At 41.9% G+C, this 20,592-nt stretch overlaps 1 protein-coding gene across 1 annotated transcript in view; it reads left to right on the top strand.

The window, feature by feature from the left end:
• Nucleotides 1–427: 427 nt before the first annotated feature.
• Nucleotides 428–20,592, top strand: part of FAM76A (family with sequence similarity 76 member A) — a 26,639-nt gene continuing 6,474 nt past the window's right edge. The window contains exons 1-7 of the mRNA XM_015557186.1: nucleotides 428–557; nucleotides 1,306–1,340; nucleotides 1,842–1,906; nucleotides 5,214–5,268; nucleotides 6,383–6,535; nucleotides 12,128–12,285; nucleotides 18,985–19,071. Coding sequence (XP_015412672.1) covers nucleotides 428–557; nucleotides 1,306–1,340; nucleotides 1,842–1,906; nucleotides 5,214–5,268; nucleotides 6,383–6,535; nucleotides 12,128–12,285; nucleotides 18,985–19,071 — 683 coding nt within the window. The remainder of the gene's footprint in view (nucleotides 558–1,305; nucleotides 1,341–1,841; nucleotides 1,907–5,213; nucleotides 5,269–6,382; nucleotides 6,536–12,127; nucleotides 12,286–18,984; nucleotides 19,072–20,592) is intronic.

Raw genomic sequence — 20,592 nt, 5'->3', positions numbered from 1 at the left:
GCAACTCTAGGGCGGGGACATGGAAAGGTCAGCCTTACAAGCTTTACAAAGGCCTCAAGAACAATAGTTGGCTAATGCCCGGGGCAGCCCCTAAAAGGGCCAAGCTGGGCGCTGAAGAGCAGCAGAGTCGCCAGGAGGGTGTGGCTTGCCTTCCGCAGGCTGCCAGGCCCAGCCACGAAACCCCAGGTGCCGAGAGAAGCTGGGTGCAACTGGAGAGCACAAAGCAGGAAGCGAGAGGACTCTCAGGAAGGCGTCGCCTTATATGTCCTCCCCGTCCCGGAGGGGCTGTCATCACCCTAGCATCCCTCTTCCTCCACATAGGGGTGTCCTCTCTGGGATTTCCCCCTTTCTCCCTGGAGGTCAGTGATCCTAGAGATCTTCCATTTCAGGGGTCCCAGACAGAGAGCACCCCTCTAAGTTGCCACTCATGGTTTCCCTTTACCCCTCGAGTGACAGTGCTACGGGCCTCTCCTGCCCCGATGATGGAGGGGTTCTCACACAAGCCCCGCCTTTTTCCAGCTCGGTGGTGCGTAAATTCTACAGCAACAACGTGCCGCGTTCGGCCCGACGGTGCCCCTGGGGCTCCCGAAGAGCAGTTCCTCGGGAAACGAAACTGCACAACTTCGCGGAGGTATCGCGAGAGGCGGGGAGGCGGCCGCGGCCCGGGCGCCGGCCCCGGAGAGGAGGAGCGAGGGCGGGAACAAAGCGTGAAGGGGGCGGAACCTGGGCGCTTCCGAGGTCGAGGCGGCGGACGGTCCCTCCCAGCCGCGTCCCCGCGTGACTGTGCTTTTACATAATCAAGGCCGCGCGCGTCATAAATGGTTGTCAACTTTTTTTAATTTGACAACATAAGAGAAAAGAGGCCAGTGACCCTGACTAAATAATCAGGCATTGCATGTTTTAAAAATTTTTGCAGCACACCGCAATTTCTGGGTTATACAGAAGAAGCAGATCTTCATCTGGATGCCTGAACAACTAGCAGGATAGCAGGTGCTTTTTTAGAGACATAGCAGTGTATAAGGTGGCTTCAGCAAGAGCAATGGCCCCAGCCAGCCGCGCTGGCGACCCTTGCTGGGCTGGCGGGTACCCCGCTGTGGTCTGCCGCCTGGTTGCCGGCTGAGGGACCCCCTGCCCCGCCCGGGACCCAACTCCAGAGCTGGGTGCTGCCTGAGAAGAGTGACTCGAACTCGGGCGCCTCCCGGACACTTGTCGGCTAGTCTCAGAGTCCGAGGTGGAGAGGATTTTAGAAAAGGCCCGCCCACAGCCAAGCGCAGGAAGCCAAAGGGTGATTTTTTCAACATCCAGTTGCTGACCTCGGTCCTCATCCTAACCAGCTGTGGGTCAGTTTTTACCCCTGAAGGTTTAAGTTCCCTTTTTTTCGTTGAAGTTGCTTCATCCTGCTTTGCCTATGTAAGGGGAGAGAAGAGCTGTGAGGCCACAGTTAAAAGTCGCCAAGCTGTCTTTCCAAATTACATTAGACAGTAGTTTTATATACGTCAACAGTGATGAATTTAATGCAGCACTTGCATTTCACAAGTGGACCTGCTCAAAAATCACACAGTGGTAGTGGCAGCGCGAGGCTAGAGTCCAGGGCTTCTGACTCCAGCCGTCGGCTTACTCAGACATACCTTTGTTTTACAATTTATGACTACAGAGCAGTTCCGTATAAAGTCCGACTTACCGCCCATGTCACCGCAGGACAGTGATGCCGGTATTGCAGAGGGAAAAAACGAGGCCCGGCATGTTTTAGTGACTCACGGAAGCACAGTGGCTGCGCGGGGTACTGAAGGCTGTTTCCATTTCTGACCGCCGATTAAAATGACACCCTCATTTCGTTGCAGGAATGTCGGATTGCACACCCTGTTGTGAAGTGCACCTACTGTAGGACTGAGTACCAGCAGGAGAGGTACCGTTTTTGTTGACCATGAAAAACGTTAATAGGCTTTTTTCCCTCTTAAAACTTGTAATCAATTTCACTTGACACAGATTCTGCAGTTTTTTGTTCCTCTCCATGGACATCTTTAGTAAAAGGCGAAAGATTTAGCTCTGGCTGGGTGGATTAGCTTTGGGGGCCTTGTCCTGTCCACCAAAAGGTGGGGGCTTTGATTCCCAGCCCTGATGGCAACCAATGGATGTGTGTCTCTCACATCGCTGTTTCTCTCTCTTTGTCTCTTCTCTTCCCTTTCACTCTCTCTAAAAATCAGTGAGGAAAAATATCCTCTGGTGAGGATTGATTAAAAAATCAATAAAAAAACATATCCTCAGGCGCGGATTTTTTTAAAAAGGCAAAAGATTTATGTGATCTGAAGGGAAAACAGTATGATTCTGCAGTTTTTTAAATATATTTTTATTGATTTCAGAGAGAGAGAGAGAAGCATCAGTGATGAGAGAGGATCATTGATCGGCTGCTGCCTGCATGCCACCCACTGGGGATCAAGCCCACAACCCAGGCATGTGTCCTTTGTGGGAATCGAATCTGGGACCCTTCAGTCCACTGGCCCACACTCTATCCACTGAGACAACCGGCTAGCGCTGTAGTTTTTTATTATAACATGTTGATGGGTATAAAATACACATGTTCCCTAGTTATGTCTAATTTTGATGGCTTAAAACAATTTTTTTTTAAGAAAACATTTTTGTTGACACTTAGAGAGGGAGGTAAAAGGAGAGAGAAACACAATGTGAGAGTGAAACATCGATTAGCTACCTCCTGCACCCTCTACCTGGGCATGTTCTCTGACTGGGAATCCAACCGGCAACCTTTCAGTAAACCAGAGGCCATCCAACCAACTGAGCCACCTAGTTAGGCTTAAATTTTTTTAAGTAAACTTTTCTTCAGATCCTTGATCATTTTATATTGTGGTTATAATCTTTATGACACTCAGAAACCACAGGAATTCAACGTGAGCCTTATGCTCCAGTATTTCTATATACAGAGTTGGAAGAATTTATGAGCCAAAAGAAGATACTTTTGGAAATGTGGCAATCCTGGAAAAGGATTTGTTAGCCCTATTCACATTTGAAACTTATTTTTAAAAGTGTGAAAAACACATAGGTACTTAGGTATGAATAAACACATCTTTGTGGGAGGTGCTTTTCTATAGCAGTAAAGTGCTTTGTGGTTTATTAGTTTAGTAAGTTCAACCTTTGTGGAACTGCACGTGTAAGCGACAGTGCCTTAAGCATGGTGGGGCCTATTTGCTAGCTCACACGTGGAAACATATAGAATATACTCTAGAAGCTTTAATTTTTAGCTTTTATATTTAGGTTTAGGATTCATCTTTAATTTTTGTGTGTGGGGTAAGATAAGAAGTTTGACCCTTAATTCATACCATACATAAATGTTAATTCAAGATGGATCATGGAAATAGTTTCACTTTGCATATTTTCTAAGATGTTAGGAACACTTGTATATATTGATAATATATCCCACCTCTTCAATAATAAATCTAAGTATATACCAAAATATTCAGCATCACAGAATCACTGATGCTAATCCTTTTTTTAGAAGTCTTTCAATGTACTTCGCTTCTTGTACTGCCTTCTTAAAATTGCAGAAAGTTGCCCTGGAAAATATTTTCCTTGAATATCTCGTTTTAATTTAAATGTTTTCTACTTTGAGGTTTTTCTTTTGTCTGTTTTAACGTTATGGTCACTTTCATAGGAACTGTATGGTAAAATAATAACATAGTGAATAGGCTGGATTTGCTATATTATAATTTTGTGTGATTTTATTTTTATCTCCAGAATATTGTTTAAACTGTTTTTGCACACCAATCACTTGTTTGTACATCCCTTTTTGAAGAGTTAGACTTTATTTAAAGATGATTCTTTCCCCCAAGGTGGTTCATCAGTTCAGGCATTTAGGTAATATTATGTATGAACTCTGGCAAAGGACATTTTTATTTCTGTCAGTCTTTGGCTCTTAGACAAATTGGAAATATTGACAAAATATTTGGTTAGAGCCCTGACTGGTTTGGCTCAATGGATTGAGCGTCGGCCTGCGGACTAAAGGGTCCCAGGTTTGATTCCGGTCAAGGACATGTACCTTGGTTGCGGGCACATCCCCAGGAGGGGGTGTGCAAGAGGCAGCTGATCAATGTTTCTAACTCTCTATCCCTCTCTTTTCCTCTCTGTAAAAAAAAATAAATAAAATTTGGTTATAGTATCTATATCCCCACATCTGGGATTTTTATATTCTTTTACTTATAGAGAGGAGCATAGATAAAGAAAAGTCAATGTGGATACAATTTCTGAGTTTCTATTTCAAACAGATATATTTAATATTAAACTCAAAATTTTCAACTATTCATCTGAACTAAGGAGAATTAATTTATTTTCTGCTAGTCCAATTCAGTCTAACATAACACTCCTTTTAAAAAGTGTATTTTTTTTTTTTTTCTTATTAACTTGGGAGAGAGAAACATCAATCTGCTCGGCTGCCTCCTGCACGCACCACAATAGGGGATTGAACCTGAAACCTGGATATGTGCCCTGACTGGGAATCAAGCCCACCACCTTTTTGGTGTATGGGATGACACTCCAACCAACTGAGCCACACCAGCCAGGGCTCTTTGGTTGATTATTTTTTTAAATATGTTTTTATTGATTTCAGAGAGAGGACGGGAGAGGGCTAGAGAGAAAAAAACATCAATGATGAGAAAGAATCATTGATTGGCTGCCTCCTGCATGCCCCCTACTAGGGATTAAACCCACAACCCCGGCATGTACCCTGGCTGGGAATCGAACCATGACCTCCAGGTTCATGGGTCTATGCTCAATTACGGAGCCACACCAGCCTGGCCTTTGGTTGATTCTTGTATGTGTCCTGACTGGGGTCAAACCCACAACCTTGGTATATCAGGATGATACTCTAACCAACTGAGTTACCCAGCCAGGGCTTTAACGTTATATTCTTTTGAGGTTCCTCTCCATATCTGATAATTTTACTTAGAGATGTCATAATCAGAAATAACTATTTTAAACCAAAGCCTCATTTTATCTGACTTAATAAAATTAATAACTACAAAATAATTAAAAGAGCTATTGGCCAGATACTCAACCTTCAGATAACCAGATGTCCAGACTATAGTTCACCTTGGCACAAAGCAATGAGCAAATTGCTTGGGCTTAAGGAGGAATCAGTGTTCAGATGTCCTAACTAAAACAACTTTTTTCTTATAGAAGCCTTGTGTCTCTTTCTTCCTTTACAGTAAAACCAGTACAATATGCAAGAAATGTGCTCAGAACGTGCAGTTATATGGAACTGTAAGTAGTTTTCTGTGTACCTAACAGTAAGTGCTCAGGTCTCTTGGAACCTTACATTCTGTGGACTATTAATGTAATTACTATATTTTTATTGGAAGAACTAGTTATGTGTAAATACTTTCTCATAAAAATATATCTAGTGTTTGAATTTTCAAACTCAGCTAATACTCAGTTTTGAGGAGTTCTGTATTTATAGTCACTGTTTAGGATTGTGATTATAATTTTCCTGGAGGCTACAGCAACCAGTATGGAGAAGGAGAAAGATGGATTCCATGACTTGACCTCTCTGTTTGATAGCAGTCAACTATTCTTTTTTACCCCCATTGATTTTCAGAGAGAGAGTGGAAGAGAGGTGGGGAGGGTGGAGAGAGAGAGAGAAAGAGAGAAACATCGATGTGAGAGAGACACATAGATTGGTTGTCTCCTGCACGTGCCTGGACTGGGACCAGGGATCACACCTGCAACCCAGGTACCTGTCCTCGACTGGAATCAAACCCAAGACCTTTGATGCACAGGCCGACATTCTAACCACTGAACCAAGCCAGCCATTGATGAGTGATTTTTTTTCCTCTCAGGGTGAGGGGTTCAGGATACTATGGTCTTGCAGGCGTTTCTTCCAACATGTTTATACAATGACTAGAGGCCCGATGCACAAAATTCGTGCAAGGGCCTTGGCCCTGGCCTACCACCACCGCAGCTGGGGGCCTCTCCCACCTCTGTCTTGGCCCTACCCACTGCGGCATTGTCCAGAAGGAAGGAAGGACATCCGGTCTAATTAACATAGTATGCTTTTATTATTATAAAGGCAAAGAGGCCTTTTTCAGAAAATTGGAAGTACTTGTTGGTTTCTTCAAAGAGCTGGTTCTGTTGAATTTCTCAAAGAAGTCCCAGCATTTACACTAATGAGTTTTTTTTTCATTTATTTATTTTAAAATTAATAGTCCTTCACATAAAAACACTTTACATAGTATTAGGACTTGAACTGCACTTGATCCATCAATATAAAAGGAAACTTAGGAAGTTTTACCATGACTATGTAATACGAATAATTGCTTTAAAAAAGGCATTGGTATTTTATGATATACTTACTTGACCCTGTTTTTTCCTCTTTTAGCCCAAACCGTGTCAGTATTGCAATATAATTGCAGCATTTATTGGCAACAAATGCCAGCGCTGCACAAATTCAGAGAAGAAGTATGGACCGCCATATTCTTGTGAACAGTGCAAGCAGCAGTGTGCATTTGACAGGAAAGATGACAGAAAGAAGGTAAATCTCTGTGTTTTTCTTGATTTTTTTTTCTTTCAGAGACATGAAGGTGAGCCAATTGTGTTAAAAAGACCTATAACAAATAATGTATGATAGAATTGTGCACCTGAAACATATATAACTTTATTAACCAATGTCACCCCACTAAATTCATTAAAAAAAAGAGAGATAACAGAGAAAGGTTTCTCACTTCCACTCCTAGTTCTGTTATTGACTTTGAAGAAGATACTCAGCCTTTGTTTACTTCATTATCAAATGTGGACCCTTACATCTAACATCTCATGAGTTAGTATCTCATGAGAACCTGAATTATAGTGGTCAATATCCCACATAAGTGAACTGGTGATTGGCAGAATTCTATAGAACTCTGTAAAGGAGAGATTGTGACTCAAGATTGAGTTGTACTAACAGTTTTATTGTCTGGCTTTTTATTTATTTATTTTTACTCCTCACCTGAAGGTACGTTTGTTTTTATTATTATTATTGGTTTGGGACAGAGAGAGAGAGAGAGGGAGAGAGAGGGAGAGAGAGAAACATCGATGTAAGAGAGAAATATTGATCAGTTGCCTCTCTTACGCGCCCAACTGGGGACCGTACCTGCAACTTGGGTATGTGCTCTGACTAGGAATCGAACCTGTCACCTTCTGGTGTATGGGACGAAATTCCAACCAACTGAGCCACCCTGGCCAGGCTTACTGTCTGGCTCTTTAATTGTTTCTATCTGTTGAAGTTAAGGATCACAAGAATATGACATAAAGGGAAGCTATATGTGAAATGATGGTATTTTGGTGGAATCAAATGGCACATAGTGGTTTGTTTTTGTTTTTGTTTTTGTTTTTTCTGTTTAAAGCCCCCCAGTGAGTTCCAGTTGCACTTAAAATAAAACCCAAACTCCTTCCATGGTTTACAAGGCCTATATCTGACTCTCAGTCTAAGCTGCCATCACACTTACCACTTACCTTGTTCCAGCCATACTGGCCACCTTTTAGTCCATCAGACATGGCAGTCTCATTTCCACCTTTGCCTGATACACCCTTCTCTTAACTGGTTTCTTATGTCACATCTCAGCTCATCAGCTGCCACTTCCTTACAAAGACCTTATACTAATTCCCTCAGTCACTCTTTATCATATTATCCTGCTTTATTGTCTTCATAGCATGTAACATGATAAATTACCTCATATGCTTAAATGTTTGTCCACACCCACTAGAATGTGAAGTCTTTTTTAAAAAATATATTTTCATTGATTTCAAAGAGGAAGGGAGAGGGAGAGAGATAGAAACATTAATGATGAGAGAGAATCATTGATTGGCTGCCTCTTGTATGCCCCATACCAGGATCAAACCCACAACCCAGGCATGTGCCCGACTGTGAATTGAACCATGACCTTCTGGTTCATGGGCCGACACTCAACCACTGAGCCACACCAGCTGGGCATAGAATGTGAGGTCTTTATCTTTCTTGTTCTCTGCTATATTTTCTGCATTCTGGCATATAGTATGTGTGTGCTCTCTTTCTTTCTCTGTGTGTGTGTGTGTGTATGTATATATATAGATGGATATAGATAGATTTTGATAGATAAGATTTTACATTATTGAAAACTATCTCCTCTCCCTTTTTAATTGTCTTACCTAGCAAGGCCAAAATATTAATATGTATCTCCTAGCTTACTGTTATTTATTGAGAAAAATTATGGTTCTCTTTTTCTACTTTTTAAAAAGTGACTAAACTGATTGTTTAATGAAGTGTAATTGACATACAAAATTATATAAGTCATAGGTGTATAACAATGATTTGAAATTTGTGTATATTGTGAAATGATCACAATAAGTCTAGTTAACATTCATCACTATTGATAATTACCGAATTTTTTTTCTTGTGATGAGAACTTTTAAGATCTACTTTCTTAGCAACTTTCAAATGTACAACACAGTATTATTAACTATAGTCACCATGATGTACAGTACATTCCCAGGACTTATTTTATAACTGAAAGTCTGTACCTTTTGACTACCCATTACACCTCCACCCAGCCCTACCTTTGGCAACCACCGATCTGCTTTCTTCAATAATACTTTTTGAATAAAAAAATTCAGTACAAAACTATTTTTCAGTGTCCAAAGGTGCTTTTCTAAGATGCTTAGGCTCTCAAGAGCTGGCTTCTGCTAACCAAATTTACTATGGGAGAATATACCTTTCCAGTGACCAGACTACTCCTGCCTACCAACCAGGGCACTTCTTCCCTGAATCAAGATACTGCAGAAGCTGAGTTAGTAATTATCCTATCTAATCAAAGGGCAATATGCAAATTAACCATCACTTCATCATAAAGATGGGCAGCACCCAGTCCTCTCAACCCCACCGGAGTCCCCAGTCCCAGGGCGGGCAGCTGCTGAGACGGGACCACGTGAGTGGCCTGGCGGAATGCTTGCTTCGTTGCTGTGGCAACAAGGCAAGCGTTCCACCCTGGCCGCGGAGGGCCTCTGGGCAGCAGGCATGGAACACTTGTGTTGTTGCAGACCGGGCTGAGGGACCCACCCCCTCCCGCATGAATTTTGTGCACTAGGCCTCTAGTATAATAATAATTGGAGCACAAGCTTTGCAGTCCCTCAGACCTGGGCTAGCTGAATGGTCTGGGCAAGCAAGTTAGTCTTGTTATGCATCAATTTAATCATCATTCCAGTGGGAATAATAAAAGCTAGTTGACAAGGACATAGGGAGATTTTATTGAGATAGGTATATAAAACACTTAATTTTGAGCCTTGCACATAATATAACTCAATTGGTACTTATATTATCATTAATTATATTACATTAGAATTCATTAAGTTTCTACTTTCTTACTTATAATCCTACCTTAAGAGTATGGATAATTTTAGGCATCTTCAATCACATGTTCATAAACTTAAGGAGAGCTAAATTTAGGGATTGAGAATAGGTGATCTGGATTCAGAATGCCTGGTTTGAAATCTTTGTTCTGTCACTTATTTGCTGTGTGACTTTGGGCAAGTTAATCTAGCATTGCCTCAGTTTCCTCATTTGTGAATGAGGCTGAGCAGACCTCATCATTGTTATGAAGATTGAGGTGTTATGTGTAAAGCCTTTGGAAAGGAATCTGATATGTTAAGTACTCAATTGGTGTTATCTATGATGACTTCTTTATGATACTTTAATTCTCAGAGGGTAATTTTATGTTTTTAAGTTTATTTTTAAAGGAGAGATCTAAAATAAAGTGCCCTATGGTTTGGTGTGCTATTTTTATGTTTAGTGCTGGCTTTCTTTCATTGGAGTTACCTTGTTTTCAAATTCTTCTTTAGTTAAAGCTCTTTTCTAAGCAAAGTCTTCCAGAGTGTTTTAAAATTAGGCCTTCAGGCATATCCATAACATGAAATCAACTAGATTGAAGTTTGGTTTCAACATTCATTTATATGTTAATTAACCAATAATAAATGCTTATCATGTATCAGCCACTGTTCTAGGTATGAGAAATACACTAATGAACTAAACAGAAAAGACCTTACTCTCATAGAGCCATGTGTATGAGAGAGAGGTGGGTGAGAACAAACAAGGAAATAAATGAACACAAATTTTAGAAGTTAGTGCTATAAAGGAACAGAGTGTATGGTAGCAAGTGATTAGGGAGGCCAGTTTAGATTGGGCACTCAGGAGGACCTCCACGGAGATAAGATTTGAGCTGAAACTGGAGTGATGAGAAGATAGCAGCCATGGTATTTCTGGAGAGCAAAGATTCCAGGAAGAGGAACCAGTTATGAAAAGTACCTGAGGCAAGAGTGAGTTTGGCACATGTGAAGAACAGAAGGTAGAGTGAGGAAGAGAAGATAAAGGGAATGAGGTCACAGAGGCAGGTAGGGGCTACATTTAAGTCAACATAGGCCATGATAAAAAGTTTAGATTTTATATTAGATACGATGAGAAACCATTAGATTTTAAAGAGAGAAGAGATATAATCAGATTTACATTTAAGAAGCCTTCTTTTCGAAATAAGTCAGTTGGGGAGAAAGATAAATATCACATGATCTCACTCATTTGTCGAATATAATGAACAACATAAACTGATGAACAAAAACAGATCCAGAGACAGAGAAGCATCGATCAGATCGTCAAACCTCAGAGGGAAGGCAGGGGAGGGTGGGGATAAGGGGGAGAGATCAACCAAAGGACTTGTATGCATGCATATAAGCATAACCAATGGACACAGACACCAGAGGGGTGAGGGCAATGGAGGGGATAAGGACACATATGTAATATCTTAATCAGTAAAGAAAAAAAAAAGAAGCTCTTTGTTAGCTAGGTGGAAGTGGTTTTATAAGAGCCTAAGAGTGGAATTAGCTCAATTTGGATGGCTCTTGCAGTTGTGAGAGAGAAGAATGGCTTTCCTTGGGTAGAAACCGTGAAAAGGAATAGATTCAAACTCATGGACTGCTAATGGGTTAGAGGGTGGGTGCAAATTGGATTTTGCTAACAAAGACAATATTTTAGGTAAATGATGGTATGACCTACCCATATTCAAGATGGGGCAAGAGATCTAGTTTCAGGAATAAAAACATGAAAATTGCCAAAACCGGTTTGGCTCAGTGGATAGAGCGTCGGCCTGCGGACTGATAGGTCCCAGGTTCAATTCCGGTCAAGGGCATGTACCTGGGTTGCGGGCACATCCCCGGTGGGGGATGTGCAGGAGTCGACTGATCGATGGTTCTCTCTCATCGATGTTTCTTACTATCTCTCTCCCTTCCTCTCTGTAAAAAATCAATAAAATATATTTTTTTTAAAAAAAAGAAAATTAAAATTCCATAAATATCAGCCTACTCCCTCCCTACCCTGATGCATTCCAACCAGCTCTGTTGTCCTGTCACCAGCACTAGGCTGTCCCACAACCGATTTTCCGTTAATGCTGCACAGAGGCACCCCAGCTTCAGAGGATTTTGGAAGCCCTTCTGCTTTCCTAGCCCGGTGCCCTTCTCCCTGTGCAGAGCAGTTTCTGCTCAAAGGGACTAACTTTCTAATTAGGAGTGCTAGTACCAGGGACTGGGGCCCTCGAATCTACTCATTTATTGGTCCTTTTCTGGAGATATTCTATTTGAGAAAAGATATATAGCATACCATTTTGTGAGCCATTTATAAGGTATTAAAACTGAAATATAAATTTTATGTTTTATCTCCTGTCTTCTCTCTGCTGAATTTTCCTAACAAGCACCATGGGGTTATTTGTATCTTTTTAAATTCTTGGAACTTTCCTCTGGTCTCTGTTTGTTAAGTTGACGAAAACCCAACAAAAAGATACATAAAATTAGCAACTCATATTTGTTAAGCAATTTTTTTATGCGCCTGGCACCATGCTTTACACACATTATGTCATTAATCCAGCAGCCCTCTGAAGTAGGTACTATTACCCCCCATTTTACAGATGAAGAAATTGAGCCCCAGAGAGCTCAAGTGACTTGCCTAAGTTCACACAGCTCATTTATGGCAGAGCTGGAACTCAGCTCAGAGGTTCTAGCTCCTTATGTTCGTGTTCTCTCATATCCATGTACATGGTTTCATCTTCTTTATCTTTGTCTCCTTGTCTTCCAGGTGGACGGGAAGTTGCTGTGCTGGCTGTGCACACTCTCATACAAACGGGTCCTTCAGAAGACCAAAGAGCAGAGGAAGCACCTGAGCAGCTCTTCCCGCGCCAGCCACCAGGAGAAGGAGCAGTACAGTCGCCTGAGTAGTGGCAGCCATTATAACAGGTAACCCCCTGATGCATAAGATAGGCCTACAGGTGCTGATAGGTCAGATGTAATCGCACACAATTAGTCATAGAAGATACCATTATGTATACATTTTTCTTGTGTTTTTTTTCTCTCTCTCTCTCTTACTAGCCTATGGAGGAATCTCCTTTGTCATATTTTACAATTCATATGTTTTCCAAGAACCACAGAGACTTCTATGAGGTGTCAGAATTTTCTGACTTGGTTTGTATTGTGTCTGAAGAGTTTGTGAACTTACTCCGCTTTCACATGTAATGTTCTCCTCACCCTTAGAGTGGATTATTTCCCTGGAAGATTGGTCCTTCCACTTTCTGAAGGATGCAGCTGTTTGGCCAGGAGGCTGATAGTTGTTCTAGGTTTTTCCTGGTAGTGTTGTGAAGAGTTCTGGCTCTGGATTGAATCATGGCTTTTCCAGGTTCTCTACATGAGAACTTGGACACGTTTTTCTTTTGTAAAATGAGATAAATAATAGCATTATCGCATGGAGTTGTTATGAAGATAAATTATATAGTTCATGCATAGTGATTAGTTTTATAACTGGCATATAGGAAGCATTTGATATATTTTAGTTACTTCTGTTTATTTTTACTAGTATGATTTTATTTATTCATCTAGCAAACATTAAGTACTCTTATGGGCCAGGGACTCTGCTAGGAATGCAGAGATGAATAAAAGAATCATGCTGCTCACCAGAAGAATGCAGTCTGGTAGGGAAGGCAGACTGTAATCAAACCATTGCAGTATAGTTCTGTGGAAGCATGGAAACATTCATTCCACAGTGGAAACGTCACGATACAGGCCTGAGAGGCAGTGGTAAATGGCTGCCTTGGGAAGGCTGGAGAAGAGCTGGTGGTGGAGCTTTATCGTAGGATGTCAGAATCGTCAGATAAGCAATGGGCAGAGGCGTTCTAGGCTGAGGGAATAGCATTTACACGAAGACCTAGAGGATGTGGAACTCTGGTGAATTGAAAATCCTTTTATGTTATTGGAGCTTATGGTTAGGAGCTGGGAAATGGGAGGAAAAGGGATTCTGCAGATCTGGTAAGGAACATGAACTGAATCATGGAGTCAATAAAAAAATTAACCCTGATTATTATGGAGAATACATTAAAGGAAAAAAAGACTGGGGGCTAGTTAAGGTTTCTTTTGGTTTGTTTTTGTAAAGTCCAGGTGAGAGATGTTAATACAAGAACCTCATGAGGCCCTGGTCACTGTGGCTCAGTTGGTTGAGTGTCCCATTCACCCAGTTTCCTGGTTCTCCTACAGCCCCAATAGATGTCTGTCTGTCTGTCTCTCTCTCTCTCCTTGATCCCCAGTGGGGGATGTACGGGGAGCAGCCAATCAATGATTCTCTCATCATTGATGTTTCTGTCCCTTCCTCTCTAAAATCAGTAAAAACATATATTTTTTAAAAACAGAACACAGACTTCACTGAGGCAGTGGCTCCAAAGAGGCAGACTCAGGAAGATACTTAGAGCAGGGGGGGAAATGTCCAATCCCATCATTTGGTTGGCCCTGCCAAGGCAGGAGGGGTGAGCTAATTAAATGTTTGACCAAATATAGCAAGCTAATTTTTAAGTTGATAATTTTGTATGGTCCACAAATGATGTTATAAGTACCCAAATGGCCCTTGGCAGAAAAAAGGTTCCTCACCCCTGCTTTAGAGGGAGAGTTAGATAATTTGATGAACATATAGATGGGCAGGAACTGGGTGAGTAAAGGATAATTCTCAGGTTTCTTAGATTCTTAACTTACAGAGAGTATAGGAAGGGGAGAAGAGAAGTTCAGTTTTGAAAGTTGAATTTGTTGAAGCATCAAAAAGAATTATTTAGTGGGAATTTAGCCTAGAACTCAGAAGAGAGGTTTGGATATGGCCATACACTTGTCAGTGAGACTAGAGGTTATTTAAAATGCAGATTCCTGTGGTCCCACCCCAGGGTTTAATTTAGTAGGGTCTAGGATAGAATTCAGGAATCTGCATTGTTTTATAAATATCCCAGATGATTCTGCTGTAGGTGATCTGAGGAACACTGTTTCCAGCAATTATGATAGGTAGTTTTTTATATAACTCATTTTGGAGGCTGAGAACAGAACTCTAGAAGCATTCAAGAAGGATGGACTGAATATATTTGATATCCAAAATATATAAACATACAACTCAATAGCCAAGAAGAAAAAAAAAGAATACAATTTAAAAATGGATAAAGGACCTGGATAGACATTTTTTCAATGAAGACATATAAATGGCCAATAGATACATGAAAAAGTGCTAAATATCACTAATTGTCAGGGGAGTGCAAATCAAAACCACAATGAGATATCACCTGACACCTGTTAGGATGGTTATTATAAAAAATACAAGAGAACAAACGTTGGTCTGATTGTAGAGAAATAGGAGCCTTATACACTGTTAGTGGGAATGTAAATTGGGATAGCCACTGTGGCAAAAAATATGGTAGTTCCTCAAAAAATTGAAAATAGAACTACCATATGATCCAGCAGTCACTTCTGGGTACATATCCAAAGGAAATAAAATCGTATCTCAGAGAGATACCTGCATCTCCGATTCATTGCAGCATTTTACACAATAGCAAAGATATCCAAACAACTTCAATGTTTTTCAACAGATGAGTAGATAAAGAAAATGTGGTCTATTTATGGAACATTATCTATATACTAGAGGCCCAGTGCACAAAATTTGTGCACTCGGGGCGGGGGGCGGTGTCCCTCAGCTCAGCCTGCACCCTCTCCCAGTCTGGAACCCCTCAGGGGATGTCGCCTGCCAGCTTAGGCCAGATCCCCCTGGGGATCAGACGTAAGCCAGCAGCCAGACATCCCTCTCACAGTCTGGGGCTCTCACAGTCTGGGACCCCTCTTTCCTTACCGCCCACCTGCAGCAGAGATGGGAGAGGCTCCCACCACCGCTGTTGGCCCTCGCCAGCCATGAGCCTGGCTTCTGGCTGAGCGGTGCTCCCCCTTTGGGAGGGCACTGACCACCAGGGGACAGGTCCTGCTGTGAGCATCTGCCCCCTGGTGGTCAGTGCGCATCATAGCGACCACTCATTCTGCCATTCGGTCAATTTGCATATTGGGGTTTTATTACATAGGATATAAAAGTCAAGTGACCTACCGGAATGACTGGAACAACCAGAATGACCAGTCGCTATGATGTGCACTGTTGGGGGGCCAACCAGCCTGATCAGGGGCCCCAATCAGCCCCTGTCAACCTCCCATGGCCCCTCCCGCAGCCCCTCCCCCTGCCGGCGCCGCCCCAGTCGCCCCCCCCTATTGGGGGTGGTGACTGCCAGCCAACCTCCCACAGCACCCCCACACACAGGCCTAGCCCCTACCCGTGCACAAATTTGTGCACCAGGCTTCTAGTTCAGCCATAAAAAGGAAGGAAATCCTGTCGTTTGTGAGAGCATGGATGAACCTGGAAGGCATTGTGCTAAGTGAAAAAAGAGAAAGACAAAGTATGGCATCACTTTATGTGGAATCTTTTATTAAAAACCAATTTCATAGAAACAGAATAGAATGGTGTTTGCTAGGTGCTGGAGGAGTGGGAAATGAGGAGATATAGGTCAAAGGGTACAAACTTTTAGTTATAAGAAGAGTAAGTTCTGAGGATCTAATATACAGCAGTGACTATAATTAATATGGTATTATACACTTGAAAGTTGCTGAAAGTAAATCTTAAGCATTTTCATCATAAAAAAAATAAAGTTAACAATGTGAGGTTATGGATGTATTAATTATCTTGATCTTGGTAATCATTCCGTAATGTATATGTATATCAAAATGTCACATGGTACATTTTACATATATACAATTACATTTGTCAGTTATTCCTTTTTTTTTTTTTAAATATATTTTATTGATTGTGTACAGAGAGGAAGGGAGCGAGATAGAGAGTTAGAAACATCGATGAGAGAGAAACATCGACCAGCTGCCTCCTGCACATCTCCCACGGGGGATGTTTCTGCAACCCAGGTACATGCCCTTCACCGGAATCGAACCTGGGACCTTTCAGTCCGCAGGCCGACGCTCTATCCACTGAGCCAAACCGGTTTCGGCTGTCAGTTATTCCTTTTTTTTTTTTAAATATATTTTATTGATTGTGTACAGAGAGGAAGGGAGCGAGATAGAGAGTTAGAAACATCGATGAGAGAGAAACATCGACCAGCTGCCTCCTGCACATCTCCCACGGGGGATGTTTCTGCAACCCAGGTACATGCCCTTCACCGGAATCGAACCTGGGACCTTTCAGTCCGCAGGCCGACGCTCTATCCACTGAGCCAAACCGGTTTCGGCTGTCAGTTATTCCTTTTTTTTTTTTAAATATATTTTATTGATTGTGTACAGAGAGGAAGGGAGCGAGATAGAGAGTTAGAAACATCGATGAGAGAGAAACATCGACCAGCTGCCTCCTGCACATCTCCCACGGGGGATGTTTCTGCAACCCAGGTACATGCCCTTCACCGGAATCGAACCTGGGACCTTTCAGTCCGCAGGCCGACGCTCTATCCACTGAGCCAAACCGGTTTCGGCTGTCAGTTATTCCTTTTTTTTTTTTAAATATATTTTATTGATTGTGTACAGAGAGGAAGGGAGCGAGATAGAGAGTTAGAAACATCGATGAGAGAGAAACATCGACCAGCTGCCTCCTGCACATCTCCCACGGGGGATGTTTCTGCAACCCAGGTACATGCCCTTCACCGGAATCGAACCTGGGACCTTTCAGTCCGCAGGCCGACGCTCTATCCACTGAGCCAAACCGGTTTCGGCTGTCAGTTATTCCTTTTTTTTTTTTAAATATATTTTATTGATTGTGTACAGAGAGGAAGGGAGCGAGATAGAGAGTTAGAAACATCGATGAGAGAGAAACATCGACCAGCTGCCTCCTGCACATCTCCCACGGGGGATGTTTCTGCAACCCAGGTACATGCCCTTCACCGGAATCGAACCTGGGACCTTTCAGTCCGCAGGCCGACGCTCTATCCACTGAGCCAAACCGGTTTCGGCTGTCAGTTATTCCTTTTTTTTTTTTAAATATATTTTATTGATTGTGTACAGAGAGGAAGGGAGCGAGATAGAGAGTTAGAAACATCGATGAGAGAGAAACATCGACCAGCTGCCTCCTGCACATCTCCCACGGGGGATGTTTCTGCAACCCAGGTACATGCCCTTCACCGGAATCGAACCTGGGACCTTTCAGTCCGCAGGCCGACGCTCTATCCACTGAGCCAAACCGGTTTCGGCTGTCAGTTATTCCTTTTTTTTTTTTAAATATATTTTATTGATTGTGTACAGAGAGGAAGGGAGCGAGATAGAGAGTTAGAAACATCGATGAGAGAGAAACATCGACCAGCTGCCTCCTGCACATCTCCCACGGGGGATGTTTCTGCAACCCAGGTACATGCCCTTCACCGGAATCGAACCTGGGACCTTTCAGTCCGCAGGCCGACGCTCTATCCACTGAGCCAAACCGGTTTCGGCTGTCAGTTATTCCTTTTTTTTTTTTAAATATATTTTATTGATTGTGTACAGAGAGGAAGGGAGCGAGATAGAGAGTTAGAAACATCGATGAGAGAGAAACATCGACCAGCTGCCTCCTGCACATCTCCCACGGGGGATGTTTCTGCAACCCAGGTACATGCCCTTCACCGGAATCGAACCTGGGACCTTTCAGTCCGCAGGCCGACGCTCTATCCACTGAGCCAAACCGGTTTCGGCTGTCAGTTATTCCTTTTTTTTTTTTAAATATATTTTATTGATTGTGTACAGAGAGGAAGGGAGCGAGATAGAGAGTTAGAAACATCGATGAGAGAGAAACATCGACCAGCTGCCTCCTGCACATCTCCCACGGGGGATGTTCCTGCAACCCAGGTACATGCCCTTAACCGGAATCGAACCTGGGACCCTTCAGTCCGCAGACCGACGCTCTATCCACTGAGCCAAACCGGTTTCGGCTGTCAGTTATTCCTTAATAAAGTTGGGGGATAAAAGTATGGCATGGTCAGTGGTGTCAGATGTTGGAAAGAGATCAAGTAAGAAAGGGTCTAAAGTATCCTTTAAGCTTAGCAATTGTGGACAACTGTTAAAGCAAAAGGGTTGCAAACCAGTTTTAGAGGATGAACTTACTACTTACAGGTAAAACTGATTTTTAGCATTATTGTGGGATTCAAGACACCAGTAGATTCACAGAGACATAATGAAGAAAAATGAGTTCAAATATGTCAACCTGGTGTCTAGTCCCAGCTTTACTATTAACTAGCTATATTCTTAGGTAGCTCAATAACATTGATGAGCCTCAGTTTCTGCAAAGTAGAAGTAATATCTTGTATATATCTCACAGCATATGAAACATTGAATGTAAAAGTACTTTTTAAACTGTAAGATAAATTTATACTTATTAAAGTTTTATTGACTGTTCTCCGTAATTAATAAGGCAGGTATTAATTTTACATTTAATTGAGGCTAAGAATTTTGGGGGCCTATGGAGACCAACCACCCATACATCCAGAACCTATGAAATCAACACCTTGGTGAATTTTGATAATCAAGAATAAATAACTCTTGCAAAGAAGAGCTATATTATTATTATTGGTCCCATTTGGCACTTTCATTGTGATATTTTATTATTTCTAACGTGTATCTCTCTGTTTTTGCCATTAAAAGCCAGAAAACACTTTCTACGTCTTCAATTCAAAATGAAATCCCAAAGAAAAAGCCCAAGTTTGAGTCAATTACAACCAATGGAGACAGGTGAGCCAATTGGAGTGTGTGTGCATGCTTCCATTTGAAATGCATACACAGTTCCTGAAACAAATATATTTTAGGGTGTGCTTGGAGCTAAAGTATGGTTTTCAGTGAACCTCTTAGGGTCACTACACCAGTCACTTGATATCTTATAAATAAGCAGTACTGATATTTATTTATAAATCTAACCTTGTTATTAAGTAATAGGCAGGAACATATAACTGGATTTAATAACAGTTAAATTCTGCAACCCACAAATAACTCACCACACTAATTCTAAGACGCCACCAGCGGGATGCCTTTCATTATGATCTGTGCCTATGGCCTCCTCCAGGCAGGATGGAAGACAGTCTTGAGAGGCAGAGCAGAGACAAGTTAGAGTTAAGGTAGTGTTATTCAGTCTAAGGGATGATCCATGCTTCCTTAGCCTACAGAGAGACAGTGCAATGCAAATGCAAGATCAGGAGAGAAGGGGATGCATTTCAATATTTTTGTTTCATTTTAAGCCTGTCTAAATGTATATTTTTATGCCTTTCATCCCTCCTTCTCAACGATGCTTTCTTTTACAAACTCCACTGTCCTAATACCTAGAGTGTCCCATCTGTGTTGGTGCAGTGGATTGCTTCCAACAGAGTATTAGACCCAACCATTTTTTTTTGTTTCTCCATGGGCCCAGCATCCTGAAGTGCTACCAACTAATATACTGTTCCCTGAATCCTTGAAATTATTTCCACTCTTGTCCCAATCTCAGTTCTCCCTTCCAGCCAGTGGTGGATTTGGGAACAGACCAGCATATAGGACTACCAGGGCTGAATTTTGCTTATTTAATGGGGTACAAAGTGTCTGTGAAGTTTACTCTTTCTTATTACCTCTGCAAGGTGTCTTTTTAACAACTAGCATCATTGATTTTAAATTTCTCAGATAGTGTTAGTGGGAGGAATCTGTTGAAAACCCATGTTGAGATTGACTTGGGAGTTTGCCACTTCTTAGTTCCTTTCCTAACTAAATGTCCAGAATTCATGCCCTGGCCAGGTGGCTTGGTTGCTTGAAACATCGTCCCAATGTCCCGAGATTGTGGGTTCGGTCCCTGGTTGGAGCACATGCAGGAACCAACCAATGAATGCATGAATGGAACAACGACAACAAAAGTCACAGAATTCTTGATATTGGAAGTGTCAGTTAACCCACCAGTTGTAGTGTAGGCAAAATTGGCTTCCTTCCTATTAAATTCATCTTCTTTTTATCATTTTTTAAAAGGACTGACTGTTCATTCCTGGGATGGAATGCAGCAGCTTCTTAGCAGCTGTACCACATCACAGTGCTTTGGGGCAGAAAACAGAATCAAAAGAGGAGCTCTCTGGGGAGCATTAAAGAAAAATGCATGTGCTTAAACTTCTGGATCATTGGTCCGGATTCTAGGGAAATTATCTCATCACAAAAAAATGATGACTTTTCACCCATAAATAATTGGGGCTCCTCAGTGAACCTGAAGCAGAATAGGTTGGCTCTTGTGAAATGGCATTTATT

The sequence above is a fragment of the Myotis davidii genome, unplaced genomic scaffold (genome assembly GCF_000327345.1).
Source record: "Myotis davidii unplaced genomic scaffold, ASM32734v1 scaffold149, whole genome shotgun sequence".
In the NCBI taxonomy this organism is placed as follows: Eukaryota; Metazoa; Chordata; class Mammalia; order Chiroptera; family Vespertilionidae; genus Myotis; species Myotis davidii.
Note: the sequence above shows the minus strand (reverse complement) of the source record. Positions and strands in the feature narration are given on the sequence as shown.